Source organism: Calonectris borealis, chromosome 1 (assembly GCF_964195595.1).
Source record: "Calonectris borealis chromosome 1, bCalBor7.hap1.2, whole genome shotgun sequence".
Taxonomy (NCBI): domain Eukaryota; kingdom Metazoa; phylum Chordata; class Aves; order Procellariiformes; family Procellariidae; genus Calonectris; species Calonectris borealis.
In genome coordinates, this window is record NC_134312.1 from 198,731,822 (window position 1) to 198,747,597 (window position 15,776).

Below are 15,776 nucleotides of genomic sequence, written 5' to 3' on the forward strand. Positions count from 1 at the left end.
GTTAAATGAAAAACATTTTGTAACCTAAATGGTTGTGGTCAGTTGCTATTATCACTATAAGCAAAGAATTCAAATTAGACTTCAGCTGAACAACAGTTACTTTTTTAATCAAAGCACTTCTCCAGGACACTTTGAAAATTTTTAAAAGCAGTTAATTTAACAGAAAAAAAACAAAGTTGAAGATATATTTTTCAAAAAGTGACTCTCTGTAGTTCTTTCATTAAATACACAGGAACACATCAAAACAACATACCTTTACATTTTCATGTATTGATTGAAGTTGTGCAGCTAAAGCTACAAATGTTTGATAGATTTTCTGCATAGCCATAGACAAATCTGTAAGAGGCATATAAAATATTGGTAAGTGACAACCTTACTACCAGGAGAAAAGATTCAGTGTTTCTACTGCAGCAAGAAGCCCACCCAAAACCCATATAGCACAAAACACAAAAACAATTGCATGAGAACAAGTTAATGTCTATAAGAAATACAGAATTTGAGAGCAATGAGTGACACAAGTCACCCAAGGACTACTTTTTGAAAGGGCTTCAAATTTCATTTTGGAAAAGTACTTTTTTCTCAGATTTATTTTTATATGCATAGTAATTCCTTTCCTATGACTCTACCATTTAGCAAAGCTAAAAAATACTCTTTAACCTAACTTTATCTAATTACACATGAACATTTTACCTCATTGGTTTTTACATAAATATAGTTGAATCAGATTTTCTTGCGTTTGTATATATTTTCCACTCTTTCTGACTTAAGGCACAGTTAAGTGTTCAGTTGATTTTGCCAAAGAGAGAGCAGTAGAATGGGAGCTTTACTTACATTTTAAAGACATGATTAACAAGCATCACAGGAACTTATTCTAGCTCTACCCACAAGCATATCATAAACAGAGAAACACAATGGGGAGCTCCTTGCCTACATAAAGTCTTAGATTTAGGATATCCTACTTCCTACACAGATATGAAAGTGTTTTCAGTGCACTGACCCAACTAATGCAAAACTTTAGGATTAAAGGGGAAATCTCAAAGGTTTTGGGAAAAATGAGGCATCTGCCATCAAAAAATGCTTTTCTGAAAGCAGCACTGAAACAATTTACCAAAATGGAGGACAGAAAAGTGCTGAAGTGGTCTTTCACTGTGAAAAGATCAGCTACAGCATCTCCTCTGAAGGATGCAATATAACCTACAAAATGCAAATAGTAGCTATCAAGTTCTTGAAGATGCATAGGTCTAGAAATGATTCTTGAACTGAAGAGGTCTGCCTCTCCATAGAGGAATTTCTCCATTATAATTTGCATTTTTTTCTGAAAAAGCTGGGGAATAAATCTCATGCCAACCTGCAGGGTTGTGGAGGCAGTGGTATCTAGGAAGACTGGCCACAAGTTTCCAAAGAGTCTGGAGGCAATTTATTGATACTGAATACTAGACATTTCAAAATTTTCAAGACATTCTGGTTTCATGTATGGTAAAGGCTACATATGCAATACAGTGTTGACTAGATCACTAGATCATTTGCTGACAGTCTGAGCATGCTGGCACGACAGATTGAGCCTTGCCTGCACAAGCAAGGAACCTTTAGATTATAGCAGAAACTGCTGAAAAACCCGAGGAAAATCCGCGAAGGCATCCCTCTCATACTCTGGACAGACAAGAAGATGACATGGGAAGACAGAGGACCCTCAGGGTTCAGCAGATCTCCCATTCTGGAAGCTAGGTCTAGACAGTTCTCGTTTTTGACATATAAGGTGAGAGTCTAGGTACCATCCTGTGATGGCAAGAAGTTCAAGTATCATTTGGCACAAAGACACACGCACTTGAAATCACTGCTTATTGCAGGACCTGTACCTAAAATGGCCCGAAAGATAAAAATGTCTATGATCACAGGAATGGTAACCAACCAGAAGACTACTGTCCAGAGGTCAGTATTCTCTGACCAGAGAGATTCTCCAAGATTAAATGATGTGGCAGCAAACAAGATTAAATTTTCAGTCAGAGCTGAGGGCAATACCAACGGGCTCCAAACTAAGGAAAAGTTCCCATTTTGATCTGGAGCTCTGGGCAGAGCAGATACCCACATTTGTCTGGTCAGACAGCCCAGTGCAAGCCAGAAGGTGCCAGACATCAGCCTTGTAACAGCTAGACGCTGAAGGCAGGGAGACTGATATAGTGGATGTTAAAACAAACCAGGCTTACAAATTGCACCTCAGGAACTGGATCCATCTTAAAATGTTCAAGAACCTTTATGAATTTAACCTTTAATTCAAAATCTTTACATTGAACAACTGCAGAATCTATCTGAACGCTTATTTCTGTACATTAAATAACAAAAGCCAACAATAACAAAAGGGGAGATTAATTAAGTTTTTCTTATAGGTATAAGATTTCTCAATTTTTACATCGAAACATAAAAATTGAAACATTTACCTTGTGGAGTTATGTGTGAATTATTTGCTTGAGTAGCAAGATGATTTTCCAGTTCTTCTATTTGTTGCCTGTATTGCTGCAGCTGTACTTCAAACTGCTCAACCAAGATTCTGAAGTAGCTGAGTGAAACAATGAAATTGTATGATTAAACTTCACTAGTTTGCGACTATTTTTATTAATCTGATCTATACTAGCTGCCAATTTTCATTTAATTGCATCAGTTATGTTCTATGACATTCTTGACATCCCTTTACTAGTGGAAAGAGTAAAGACTGTACTTCTCATGTCTATGAAGTAAATATAAATTAAGTGTAGAAATAAAATACTGATTCTATGAAGCATTCAGTACAAATGTTACAAGAAGCAGAAAAAATATTCATATTATGAAGATCATAGAATCATAAAATGGTTTGGGTTGGAAGGGACCTTTAAAGGTCATCTAGTCCAACCCCCTCTGCAAAGAACACGGACATCTTCAACTAGATCAGGTTGCCCAGAGCCCCGCCAAGCTGACCTTTATGTTTCCAGGGATGGGGCATCTACCACCTCTTTGGGCAACTTGTTCCAGTGTTTCACTACCCTCATCATAAAAAAATTCCTTATACGTAGTCTGAATCTACCCTCTTTTGGTTTAAAACCATTATCCCTTGTCCTATCGCTACAGACCCTACTAAGAAGTCTGTCCCCATCTTTCCTGTAAAGTATCAAGTATTGAAAGGCTGCAACAAGGTCTCCCCAGAGTCTTCTCTTCTCCAAGTTATATCATTGACTGTTTTTTATGAATAACAGTAACTCACTCTGCTGGGGCTGTATTTTCATGCTGGAGACCAGGAGGAGTTTTCTGTGTTCGTAATGCTATTTCTGCATTCTTTAGCTCCTAAATAAATAGGGAAAATTAATAAAAGATAAGGTTCTGTATGAAGTGTTCAAAAAGAAAAATAGCTACAACTCCACTGTTCATTCACATTAAATATTTTCAAGTATTTAAGTTAAGACCGTGATAGAATCTGGCCAGAAATTCTTCAAAGAATAGACTGCCAGAAAGTTGGAGAACTGCAAATACCAACAGAAGTTTAGGGAAGGAACAAACAACAGCACATACTGAAAGCACATTGAGTTCTCAGACGCTGAGAACATATTGCGCTAAACTGTCAGAGATAAGGTCTAAGTTCTATTGTACTTCAGAAATCCTGTTATAATTATTGTGGAATAGGGGGAAAAAAGCAACAGTCAAGTGCAAGGAAGTAACACACCTAAAAGAGAAGAAATAGAACAAAAAGGATTATTTAGCCTTTTAAAAAAAAGATTAACTAGTTCAAAAAAATGCCTCTCTTTCTATAGCAATGATCTTTTTATGCATGATAATTACAGCATACACTTCTGATTAATATTTCTAGTAACTCTACCATTAAGAACTTCTCAGTGCCTGTTTCTGCGATTATTCTCAACTGCATTGTTTACAGACATATGAGAGTATCAGTAACAAGTTTTTGTTTTCACAGAAAACTGTTGGCAAGGCACAACTATAAAGTATTTCCTTTTGGTATCACAAGATATAGAAAAATCAACATTTTTACTTTAGAATAAAATACACTTATTTATACAGCAAGCAGCCTTGACATGCCAGATGAAATAAAAAGTGGTACAGAACGTAACTTGAAAAGCACTTGCATCAAAACTTGAGCTCAAACTGGTTGCAGTTAACATGCAGACTGGTGGACAGAGTTGACTCAACTTCACTAAATGAATACTAGTGCTAGTTAACATATTTTGGTCCCTGAAATGTTATGGGGTCGTTTTTATTTGGTTTTTTTTAGAAGTCATCGGAAGAAAACATACTTGCATTTCTGCTGCTCCAGAGTCCAGCATGTGGTTACAAATATATCTTCACTAGCAGCTGAATATATAACTGAAACTGAACTGAAGTGGGCACACATTCCCCTCTGTTGCCTTTGCTACGTAGGAAAGCTTTCCTGAATAGCAGTAATTTTATTGCTGTTGTACTTATCTGAAAATACTGACATCACAGGTTTCAGTCTCTCCCAGTAACTTCAAATAGATTAGAAGGGATTCAATTTTTCAATTTGTTTACAACTGTTTTAGTTTGGACACATGTTTTAACTTGACTGATAAAGAAGGTTAGTTATTCTGTATGAAATAATCAACATACAAACTCTACATAACAAAATTTATCTTCAATTATACCTGTGCAGTTTCCACTTTCAGCTTGTCAATATTAAGAGTGTTTCTCTGTAATCCACTGGCAACTACAGACAGCAGTTGTTTCAAAGCTTTAATGTCTTCTTGTACTTTAAGCATTGCTTTAGAGGACATTCTACTAATTTCTTCCTGAACTTGTTTTTGTTCTTTCACAAATTTCCTAGGGAAGGGAAAAAGAAGGGGGTGGGGAGGAAAGAAACATAAGATATCAAACCTGAAATACACAAGTGTTTACCTCTCAGTCACATTATTTAAATACCTATTAAATTATTTTTTCCAAAATCAACTACTGAACAGTAAAATTTCTGTATAGCATAGTATTACCTTAACTCCTAGCATGCTAATACTGTAAAAAAACCCACCTAAAACCCCCCTAAACTTCAATAACAAGTGTTTAAACATGTTATGCTGAACCCTGACAAACTAAGATATTTATCAATTTATATATATATAAAAGCCAATATATAGCATCTATGTAAAAGTAATTGCTACTTTGAACTCACAAATACACAAATACATAAGCCTCTGACTAGTCTACAACCTGCCTCCTTCCTGCCTTTTGCAGTTCTCTCTATTCCATATGAGATCCACAATGCACATGCAATATGGACATAAGGTTCAATACGTACTATGCATGTGCAACAGGCTTAATACTCCCAGGGAGAGATGGATCAGATTCTAAGAGTATATTTGTTCGGTATGCCCATTTGTGTAAATACATGGAAAAGTGAGGCTAAAAAAAAACCAGCCTAAGACTTCAGCTACTAGAACCATCCATCTACTCTGTTCCCAAGGTTAACCTGCCGCAAGGCCTTGGGCTAGAAAGTTATCCTGCATGCAGCCTGCAGTAGGGTATTTTTGTCACAGAGCATCGACAGCATACAATACTTTAGCTAAACAACTATCATAAATAAAAACCACTACTTACTGTAGATTTTCTACATCTTGACAGATTACTGGAGGTAGATTTTCATCCTTCAGTGCTTTGCTATCTCTACAAGAGACAATGCATGTTTAGATGGTGCTTTAATACCACCAGACATTTTTGCATGACTACTAAATATCATGAAAACATTGAAGTGACTGATTACACAGTTTTGCACCCATTGCATGTATGCCGCAACTAGGAATGATTTCGATTAATGCACACGGATACTATGCCAGGGTCCAAGCCTGTGGTGTAAGCATCGTACACATTTGCAGAAACCATTTTTCAGACCACATGATCAGTCTATAGCAGATGCCAGATAAGCTGTAGGTATTGCATTCAATGGGAAAATTGCAATGTTCAAAATGATGAACCACCATTACTATATTGGCCATATTGCAAAAGCTGGTTATTTACATTTATGCCTTTTTCAAGATTGAAGTAGTAGAAAAGCCAACATATTTAGTTTAGCTGTTTTCTAGTAAGACATGGAATGCAAAGAAAATCTGACACTTACTCTGGTCTTGTTCCTGTCTTGTCACCTAGAAAATAAAAACTATAGGTCAGAAACAAAGCTTTGAAGAACAAACAAAACAACCTTAATGAGATTTTAGGGAAGAACGAATGACTACAATCTGCTTGATTTCTTTTGATAAGAGGAAACAGACTAGGCTAGCCATAAAAGAAAGAAGGTTTTAATTTACTCCCCCTTCACAGATAAATATCTTTTCAAGAACAATGGTTCAACAGTTGAGGTGCTAATTTCTTGGCACGCAGAGTAATTCAAAACATCTTGTGTCACTAAACAAGTCACTACAAATGCATAAACAACTGTAGTTGCATAAGAAATCTGCTCCTGCTTATGCAACCACAACTCACTTACACCTGCACCCACAAAACATTCAAGTGTTTAAATTCAGCAATAGCAGTCTCCTCTCAAATACGAAGCTAATGCAGGTTTGCCCATTGGACTTCCTTAAGAATTCTGCTATTGCATTAAGTCCAGTAATGAATGAGGTTTTACAGAACTGAAGATGTTACTGCTTACCTACCACCTACACACTCCAAACTACACATCTGTGGATCAAGATGCCAAATGCCTCTGAGTAATAGAATGGAACTGAAAACAATGTTGTGCATAGCACAGGGGGCAGTAATCGCATCCCATACCATAGCAGTCTGCGAGGAAGAACACTCACTCACAAAGCCCAAGAAGTGGGCTTCATCTTCTTCAGCTGGATGCAGTTCACATCCTCACTTCCCTCTCAGTGCCACCAAGACAAAGTAGCTATGCAGCTAATGCTAGTGCCACAAAGATCTTAAGCTGCACAAGCCAGTGCTCCTGCCACGAGAAGCTACTACTTTTAGACAACATCTACTTAAATTGTCTGCAGACTCTGTCACCCAGTACACATTAGAGAGCCTGGAATCTCACAACCATTCCCTATGCCTTTGCTAAGGGGAAGAAGGAAAAAAAACCCAACCACATCACACCCAGAATTTAGGACTCCTTTTTCAGCTGATAACCTAAAAATTAAGCAGAAAACTAAGTATACTTTGCTTTTTTTTTTCTTTGCTGTACGTCAGAACAACACTTACAAAGTAAAAGACACAAATTTGAAATCAGATTTTGCTACTTTCTGGGCAAGTGAGTGCTCCAGTTTTTACATTTTTTACATTCTTTTTAGTAATACATGAGGAAAGTATGTATAAGAACAGCTTCTTTTCCTGCAGCCATATTTTAAAGAAATACTAGACAGTCAGTCTTCAGTCTCCAGAAGGAAAAGCTTTTATAACTAATTCCAGCAGAGAGCACACAGGTGCTAGTCCCTATCTGTCCTGGGATTCCTAGGGTGCTTTTCTTTGGTAGCCACATCTCCTCCTTCTTTTTCTTCAGGAAGGGAAAAAAAAAAAAACTCAAAACCCCACCACTGTCAAACTTTAACACAGTTCCTCATATAGGAGTACAAGCAATTGTACTGACAGTACTGAGTAGCAGCACACAGGTAGGGATATTTGTCAGGGCTGCTTAAGCCAGCACTATCCATTATGAGAAACACTCCTAAATTAAAACCTAAATTAAAAAGGAAAACTCAAAAAACAGTCTCCTTCGACATTTCCCACTGCTTAGCTAAGGGATCTCTACTTATCCTGACAGTCATAGTCCAACTCCCCCAGTTCCACTATGCAATATATGGCGAATTCAGGTACTCATTCAAGTTTCCACCCTAAAAGCTGGGCAAAACAATGCTGAGAGATGTCAGACTGAAGTAGATTTTGAATCTGTGGTTCTCTGGTCCTCATTTTAAGACATTTGTATATTATGGAAGTGTTGTGATATCCTAATATTATAGCAGTGGAAATCCCATAAGAACTAAGAATCAGAGCTTTTTCATCACTCCCAGTTTCAGTAATAAAACTCCAAAACCAATCAACACCATGCAGAGGACTCCAGTTTGGACAGTCAATATGCCATCTCTTCTACAAGTATGAAGAACTATGTGTCCGCAACTTATGCTACGCTGTAAAGGTGGTTTCATAGAGTTTCTATATTTCCTTCTCTTTTAGCTATTGGTATACCTAATTTAAATTTGGCTCCTGAATGGAATCAAGAGATTAAATTAACAGTATTGATTCCCCAGAGAAAATGTACATTTTAGAATCAGCTTTAGTTAAGCTTACTCTGGAAGTATAAAAGCAAGACAAAATAATAAAGGTCCATTTGTCAATGCTCAATATTGCCTTACTTAAGTATTTTAAAGCTACCACAGAGGTAAAGTTTTTATAACTGGTTTTAACAACCTGATAGAATGTATCAGATGGAACTACGCACCAGCAGAAATACAGCTTTGAAGAGCAATAGCTAGAAATAGGACATTTTTATTGTGCAGGCTTTTGAAAAAAGAAACCAAGCTTAAGATCTGTTACAGATGGAGAAAGCTGGTTTCAAACGCGTACTTTTTGTATTTGCAATGCATTAGTTAAATTACTTAAACATAGCTCTGCTCCCCCCTCTAGTGGCTATTTGACATATAGCTGTTCAGAAATCTGCCATGGCTTTTCAGCAAACCGCCCTATGAGTCTTCACTCCCAAAAGGCTAAAGGGTTTAGATCCTGGTTCTCAAGTATGATATTGGCTTATACTTATTTTAAATAAATAAATTCACATTACATTGCATTTGCAACCAAAATCTTGTTCTTCTATACAAGCACAATATCTAAGAATGAAATTAAGTGAAATGCCTTGCAAGAGGGGAGGGGGAAAAAAAAAGTTGAAGTTGTCAGCTTTAATCCCACACATCTAACACAATGAAATAGTGTCTTTGTTGTAGTGCTCTGATAATTTTCTCAATTAAAAAAACGCTTTAAAACAAACTTACTCTTTTTGTCTGAAGAACTACTAAAATCAATGCCACCAAGCCCTTCATTGGCAGTAGTTGAAGGAGCCGCAGTTGTCCCCAGAGTCAAACTCAAAGCATTCTGCCCAAGCCCTACAAGAAACGCAAACAGAATTTCTGCACTTAAAATGTTGATAATTAAAACTTACTTTAAACTAAAAGCACGTATAATCTTGCTTGCAGTTTCAGTGTCCATTTACTACATTCGGATTAAAAAAAAAGCAAAATAAACAGAATAAAACAGATTGCATGAAGTTTCATACAACTGTTCACAAGTGTTTTACGTCATTTCTTCACATTATTAGGTAGCTAACTAGATAGCTAACTTATCATCAGCATCTTAAGTATCTTTCTGTTTCATTTAAACTTTAAGAACAGTGTTACCAAGACTACAACACAGCGCAACAAATTTTTCCTCTAGAGCTGAAAGAGATAGGAAGCCATGAAATGACAATACTAAAAGTTAAAGATTTTATTCACACCAGAAGCCACCAAAATAAGGAGCTTTCAACTTCTCCACAATTAAAGGATATACTGGTATATGATTGCCCTCTCGCACTTAGGATCAACTTCCTTGAGTCAATTATGGCAATGACAAAGATTTCCTTGCGTTTTAATTTAAAAAAAAAAAAGTGTTAAGTACAAATGAATTTACAAATGAGAAAGAAACCAATAATTTCAGATTTCATTTTTGTTGTCCATGGATAGCAACACTGTTCTTAACTGTAACACTTAAAAATTACACTTTCAGAGTATTAAGATTTTATATAAACTAAATCTTACATTATGAATTTTTACAATCACACATTAAATTTCAATGTTTTGAGACAGAAGGAGGAAAAAACTAAAGTAACTTTCACCTGTTGCTGCTGTGCTTGTGTTCTGGAAGAGTGAACCTCCTAAACCTGCTAAGGCTCCTCCTAAGGAAAGGCCTGTGGAAGCAGTTGTAGTCGGAGCAGTTGTGCCACCCAAATTTAATGTAAAGCCAGTAGTTCCTACAGAGAAAGCAGACCAGCTTCATGCAGACGCTGCATTCAAATACATCCACGGACCACCCAAAATAACTGAAAGGTCTGAACAGCATCTTTATCATAATTGGATAATAAACTTAATCGTTGTTTTTATTTCCTGCAGATTTTCCAAACAAAGCCATAGAGACTTTTGAATTATATGTTATTTTGTTCTATAATATCATAATCCTGATTAGTCCATATTTACCTGCAACTACACAAAATTTTTGAGAGTCCCCCCAGAACACTACAGAATCTAGAACCTGGTACAGAATTTATTTTACGGCATAATGGATCTAACAAGTGCTATTGACTTTTTATATTAAAATGCTGAAATATTAATGTTTTATGTTAAACGTTAAAATATTTTACACAAGACAGATGATACAAGAACATTTCCTTGGTAGTTTGAGCCTACTTCTGGAATGAAGCATCCCAGCTTTTGGTAGCATAGGGAAGAATTGTGTAGAGAAAGACCTTAGGCATAAAGGGACAGAGCACAGAGGGCAAAGATAGCTGAGCTCAAATGCAGACTCCTAAGGTTAGGAAAAATGAACACCAGTCTTAATTACCATAATGCGCGGTGCAGTTTAGCCGAGTTAAATATGATGGTAGATATGTGCCAGTATGAGAACTACACTGGAAAAACCTTGTTTCCATTACTAGTGAACTATTTCAGGCCATCTACAAAAGATAGACATTTTCCAAACTTTTCAGCTGCACAAGTAGGAAGCTTTCAACCTTCAGTGGGGTTAACAATAACAAAATAATTATTTTACATGACAAATCAGCTCTTGCTACACTTCTAATGACTTAGATTATATGCTGCCTATATCACATAGTATACTGCCCATAAATCTATCTGTATTAGGGTACCCAAATTTAGAACTAGTGAAGTCCAATGAACCTTCTTATTAAAGTACCACAAAATTATGTAAATACTAGAAAAATATAAAGTGTAGAACTGTTTTACTGTAAAGTTTTATTGGTAAAAAACCAAACACAATCCTACCCCCAAAAAAAACCCCAAAACCCCTAAACATTTTCCTACCTGCTGCGGGAGTCGATGTAAGAGCAGATGACAATGATAGGCCACCCGCTGAGGTAGAAGTAACAGGTAAAGCAAATGGTGTGGCCGAGCCTGCAGGTTTGTTGAAACCTAAACTAAAGCCTGTGGTAGCTGCTGATGTGGTAGCAGGCGTGCCTAAAAGAAAATAAAAACAATTATCAGTCTTAGAACATTCTGTTTGAGCATAAATGCTCAATTCACCTTCTCTTCTGAACTATTCCCTTTTAACCACCATGAGCACCACAGCATGCAAGATCACTTGCATCAAGTAAAATATACCCATAGCGCCTTCATAAATTTCAAAGGTTTACATTAATTGCACAGGCATTTTTGCTCCAAAATTCCTAGTGATCCAATGGATTTTAATCATGGACTGGCAATTATATCTAGTGGTAGTCTAAAAATACTGTAAAAAAAAAGAAGAGCTTCCAACAAGAACATCTAATAGATGAACCAAATATTGGTAAATGGAACTATAAACAATACAGCCCAAAATAGAGACTAAAAATTCTCAATTGGATGTGCATACCAAAATGAATGCATATATCTTTTCTATTTTGTAAACAAGAAAGATATGCTGAGATGTTATTCCCTCAAACTCTGCTTTTGAACATTTTTAAAGTAAAATAAATAAAGTTTCCACTTCCTGCTGTTTTCATGGTAAAAATACATTTTCCATTCTAGAATCCATATTCCAAAGTAAAGGAGGAGTGTGCATATACATATACAAACCACAACAGCATGCATAAGAAACCCATACTTGGTATTCTCAGTAACTGCTGTGTATTTGTTTTGGATGACATCATTTCATTCAGCTATTGAGAAGAGTTAATGTTCACCTGCGTAGTACTGACTGCCACGTATGATTATGCATCACACAGTCTGTTCTGGGTTAGCTGTTGCTCCTCTCTTCTTCTGCCCATTTCATTTGCTTCTTTATCCAACACTATTTTTTCCTATTTATTCACAATATGGCTTCCCAAGTTCTTGAACTGCAGTCTGTCTTGTAGCACCACCCCCACCCCCAATATCTGTGATACTCAAGCTCAGTTTCTCATCAGAGCTCAGTTCCTGGTGTTTAAAAAGAAAAAAAAAAAACCTCTAAACCCCTTCTAATGACAGCTGTATTTCTAATGACAGCTGAAAAATAGTCACTAAAGATCATCAGAGAAACAAAAGTAAAATATTCCCAAGGTCCGTTCTCAGTTCAACCCTCTTTATTCTTCTAAAAGAGGTAATTACTGAAGAGACCTGTTCACACAAAGTTCATTAGAGCAAAAAATTCTTTATGAAGAATTCTTTGATAACATATTCCACCTCCCTTCTGCTGAAGGATGAAACTAATTAGGGGGACATAAATACAAAGTCTAGCTTTTCACTATGACCACTGTCGCTGCTGTATAGGAACGGAATAATCCTTTAACAAGTAGTAACAGTGCCCAGAACTGCAGGGCTCCACTCCGGTTTGCAGCCTTAACATTTGGACTGCAAAGCAGATTGCAATTAGTAATTGGGAAAAAGCTCACATGTGACCACTAACTTTCTACATTACAAGAAAGATCTATCTGTATTTTTTTTGCCTGTATAACATTAAAATACAAATTAGGTCCTTACCTAGTGTCAGTCCTGTAGCAATAGTTGTTGCTGTTCCTGCTTTAAGAATGAAAACAAACAAACAGAATAAGAATAGTAATTGAAGACCACAGAGCAGTTATGACAGTAAAAAACATGAAATAAAACACTGAAATAATGCAACATTATGAGACAATACATAGACTATTATGCAAGTTTTTTCTGTAGTATGTTGAAAGCAAAACAACATTAACATAGGAAACTGTATTTGTAAGCACCAGCAGCATAAATCAAAGCATAACTGACTTCAAAAAACATCATTTTTCTCTATAAAAATCTGCTAACAGTGAAGCTGATGTTAACACAGCAGTATAGCATGTTGTTTGAAATGTCAAACAAATGAAGGTAAACAAAAGTATGTAAACTAGTAATTCTATCAAGTGTTTTTTTCAGCCATATGGCAGTACATAACATTAGCATGTAAAACAGACTTAGAGTATAATGAAGAGGATTATAGAGTCCAAAGTCTTTAAAATCCTGTGTTTTGGTTTAGGGTTTCTGCCCCACTGATAATTTAAAGAGATTATTTTGAACACAGTGCTATGCCATTTCATATTTTAAAAAACATCTGATTAGAAGATCAAAAGAATCATTGAGAGCTAAAAGAAAATTACCCCAATGTAGGCAAACACAGTAATACAGGCTTTCAAGTCTGTATGAATTTATTTCTAGTAGATTGGTTCTTAGAAATTCCCCTATCTACTCATACAAGTGTACAAGAAAAAAAAGACAATTTTGTCTAGCAATATTGGAGCCAAAGTAAAATTCATTAAGTTATGTCTGCATGATGGCTGAAAAAAAATAGCTCCAGTCAGAAAAGTTTTATTCTGTTGCACTCCAATGCTCCTATAAGAATCTGTATGTTCATAGGTTGAATTAGAGACCTAAGAAAATATTAATAAATTTCTTCCTCCGTACTGCTAACATTAAAAAAACCCAAACAACAAAACCAGAAATGTTTATTACTGCAGGATTACAAATATCACATTACAAATACTAACAATCTCACCATGTTTTTAAACATTTTTCAAATCAAAACATACCTCAATCTTAAATCATAATTTTGAGCATCCTGGATGAAGAGTTAGATTTCTTAAAAACATCAGGATTCAAATTATGGAACAATTTACACATAGGCCCAGGCACAGTTTTCTGGTAACTGCACTTGTGTTCCTGCAGCATTGGTACTGCATAATTCTCAATTAATGACCTTTTAAATTGTTCAATGAAGCCTTTTTACAAAACTACGTAATATTCTGAGCTACAGAACTACTATAAAAAAGAAAGCACGTTATGATGACCCAGTTTTTGTGTACGTATGATATATTTCTTCACTGTTGATTCAAATTTCTGCTGCACAAGAAGAAATTTTTCTACCTGTACTGGTGCCTCCTAGTGTAAAGCCAGTGGTTGACTTTGATCCAAAAAGTCCACTCCCAAAGCCCACTGAAGGAGCTGATGTAGTTGCTGTTGCAGTGGAAGAGCCCAGAGTTCCAAAATTAAGTCCTCCTGTTGAGCTATTACAAAATAAGACTATTAGCAATAATTATTTTTCAAAATAAAAATCCACACCCCCCCTTATTTCAGTTTCTTTCCCATGCCATCGTTTGTTTTTCTGAACCACACACAATGCAGCTGGACAAGACAGAGTCCAAGCTCATTGCCACCAAACAGAAAGAGGAAGCCTATCTCTCTCTTTCCTTCTACAGCTCCGTAACTCCCACCGCTTCCCTGACACCGACTCCAGCATTGTTCAACTCCTTGCTAAGCTGATACATCTTGCTAGACCAGTGGGAAACTGGAACTCTTCTCCATTAGATCATCTCATTAGTTCTGCCTAATTATTCTCCCTGAACTACTGAAATGGGAGAACAAATGCTAGAGGCAGCACAAAGATGACAACAAATCTGCAAGAACATCTTTTCAAAAAGGTTACAAGTCCAGTTAAATACCTCTGACCAGAAACCTCAACCAATGTTACTTTATTTCATTCTAAAGAGATAAGCAAAGACACGCAACCACTCGCATCAACAGCACGAGTCTGCCCTATCTTACTACCAAAACGCACCGATGCATGAATTCATTTCCTAACCAAAATGCTATCCTTCCCCACAGGTGCAAACCATAGAGGACCCATGCCTACCACATTTTCTTTTCTGACTGTATACTTGTCAGAAAGTTACAGAAATAAACTTCCAGAGCTATTTTTACAGATGAAGGGGAAAAGAGAGGAAGAAGGGAATCAGGGATCACCAGGAAAATTAAGCCTTTTTTATTTATTTTGGGCAACTACACATTTTAGAAGTTTCATGGCAAATAGAGAACAAGCTTTACATTCAGCAGAGAACGCATTAAGTTATTGTACAAAACACAGGGGAATACAATAATCATGATTATCTCTAACCAATGAAGTTACAGGTACTAGCAGCCAGATGAGACTATGATTTTAAAAATTTTGTTCTTAAATTGAGGGAAGATCAGGTGAATAATTTATTTGTAGTAACCTCCTGGTCCCATTTGTGAGCCTTTTTAGAAACTAGGTAAGTTTTCTCTAACTTAAACAACATTTTGCATACAACAGTAGCACTGTAACGAAATGCAATTTAGACTTCAGGGTAACAGTTGTCAAGAAGTAGTTTATATTTCAGGTGTTCAGTTTCTCTCATCACTCCCCTATATCCTCTCTCTTTTTGTATGAAGGCAGCTTCTAGGCATAACAAATTAAACACAAAAGTAAATCCTTAAAAAAAAGGCTATAATTAGCTTTTACATTAAAAGTTTTCAAAATATCTACAAAACTCATCATGGCAAGCCCAGCAAAAGTTGGTTGGAAGTTCAAAATCTAGGTGTGAGTTTATTCTTGAAGAAGCAATTCAGGAAGCAGAGTGGCTAAGAGGTTAAGGACACAGACCCACTAATGGTCCAACTCCACAGGAGCCAAAGCATTTCAGCTTTCTTTACTCCCAAAATTTCAACATACCAAACTACAGCACCATGACCTAACTGCTTGTAAACTTAAACACTGAACATGGTGCTTCTCTCACTAGTCAAGAGTTTATGTTTCTCATCTTTTTCCAGTACAAA

At 36.3% G+C, this 15,776-nt stretch overlaps 1 protein-coding gene across 7 annotated transcripts in view; it reads right to left on the reverse strand.

Annotated features, from left to right (window-relative positions):
• The window catches only part of NUP58 (nucleoporin 58), a 40,733-nt gene that overhangs the window by 22,370 nt on the left and 2,587 nt on the right, over positions 1-15,776 (reverse strand). For 6 of the 7 annotated variants that reach the window (XM_075139907.1, XM_075139904.1, XM_075139908.1 and 3 more), the window contains exons 2-12: positions 14,070-14,209; positions 12,675-12,713; positions 11,043-11,195; positions 9,842-9,976; positions 8,964-9,074; positions 6,101-6,125; positions 5,584-5,649; positions 4,641-4,815; positions 3,233-3,312; positions 2,436-2,554; positions 254-336 (exon numbers count right to left, since the gene is read on the reverse strand). In XM_075139907.1, the coding sequence (XP_074996008.1) occupies positions 254-336; positions 2,436-2,554; positions 3,233-3,312; positions 4,641-4,815; positions 5,584-5,649; positions 6,101-6,125; positions 8,964-9,074; positions 9,842-9,976; positions 11,043-11,195; positions 12,675-12,713; positions 14,070-14,209 (1,126 nt within the window). The remainder of the gene's footprint in view (positions 1-253; positions 337-2,435; positions 2,555-3,232; positions 3,313-4,640; positions 4,816-5,583; positions 5,650-6,100; positions 6,126-8,963; positions 9,075-9,841; positions 9,977-11,042; positions 11,196-12,674; positions 12,714-14,069; positions 14,210-15,776) is intronic. The other variant, XM_075139905.1, reaches the window with a different exon arrangement.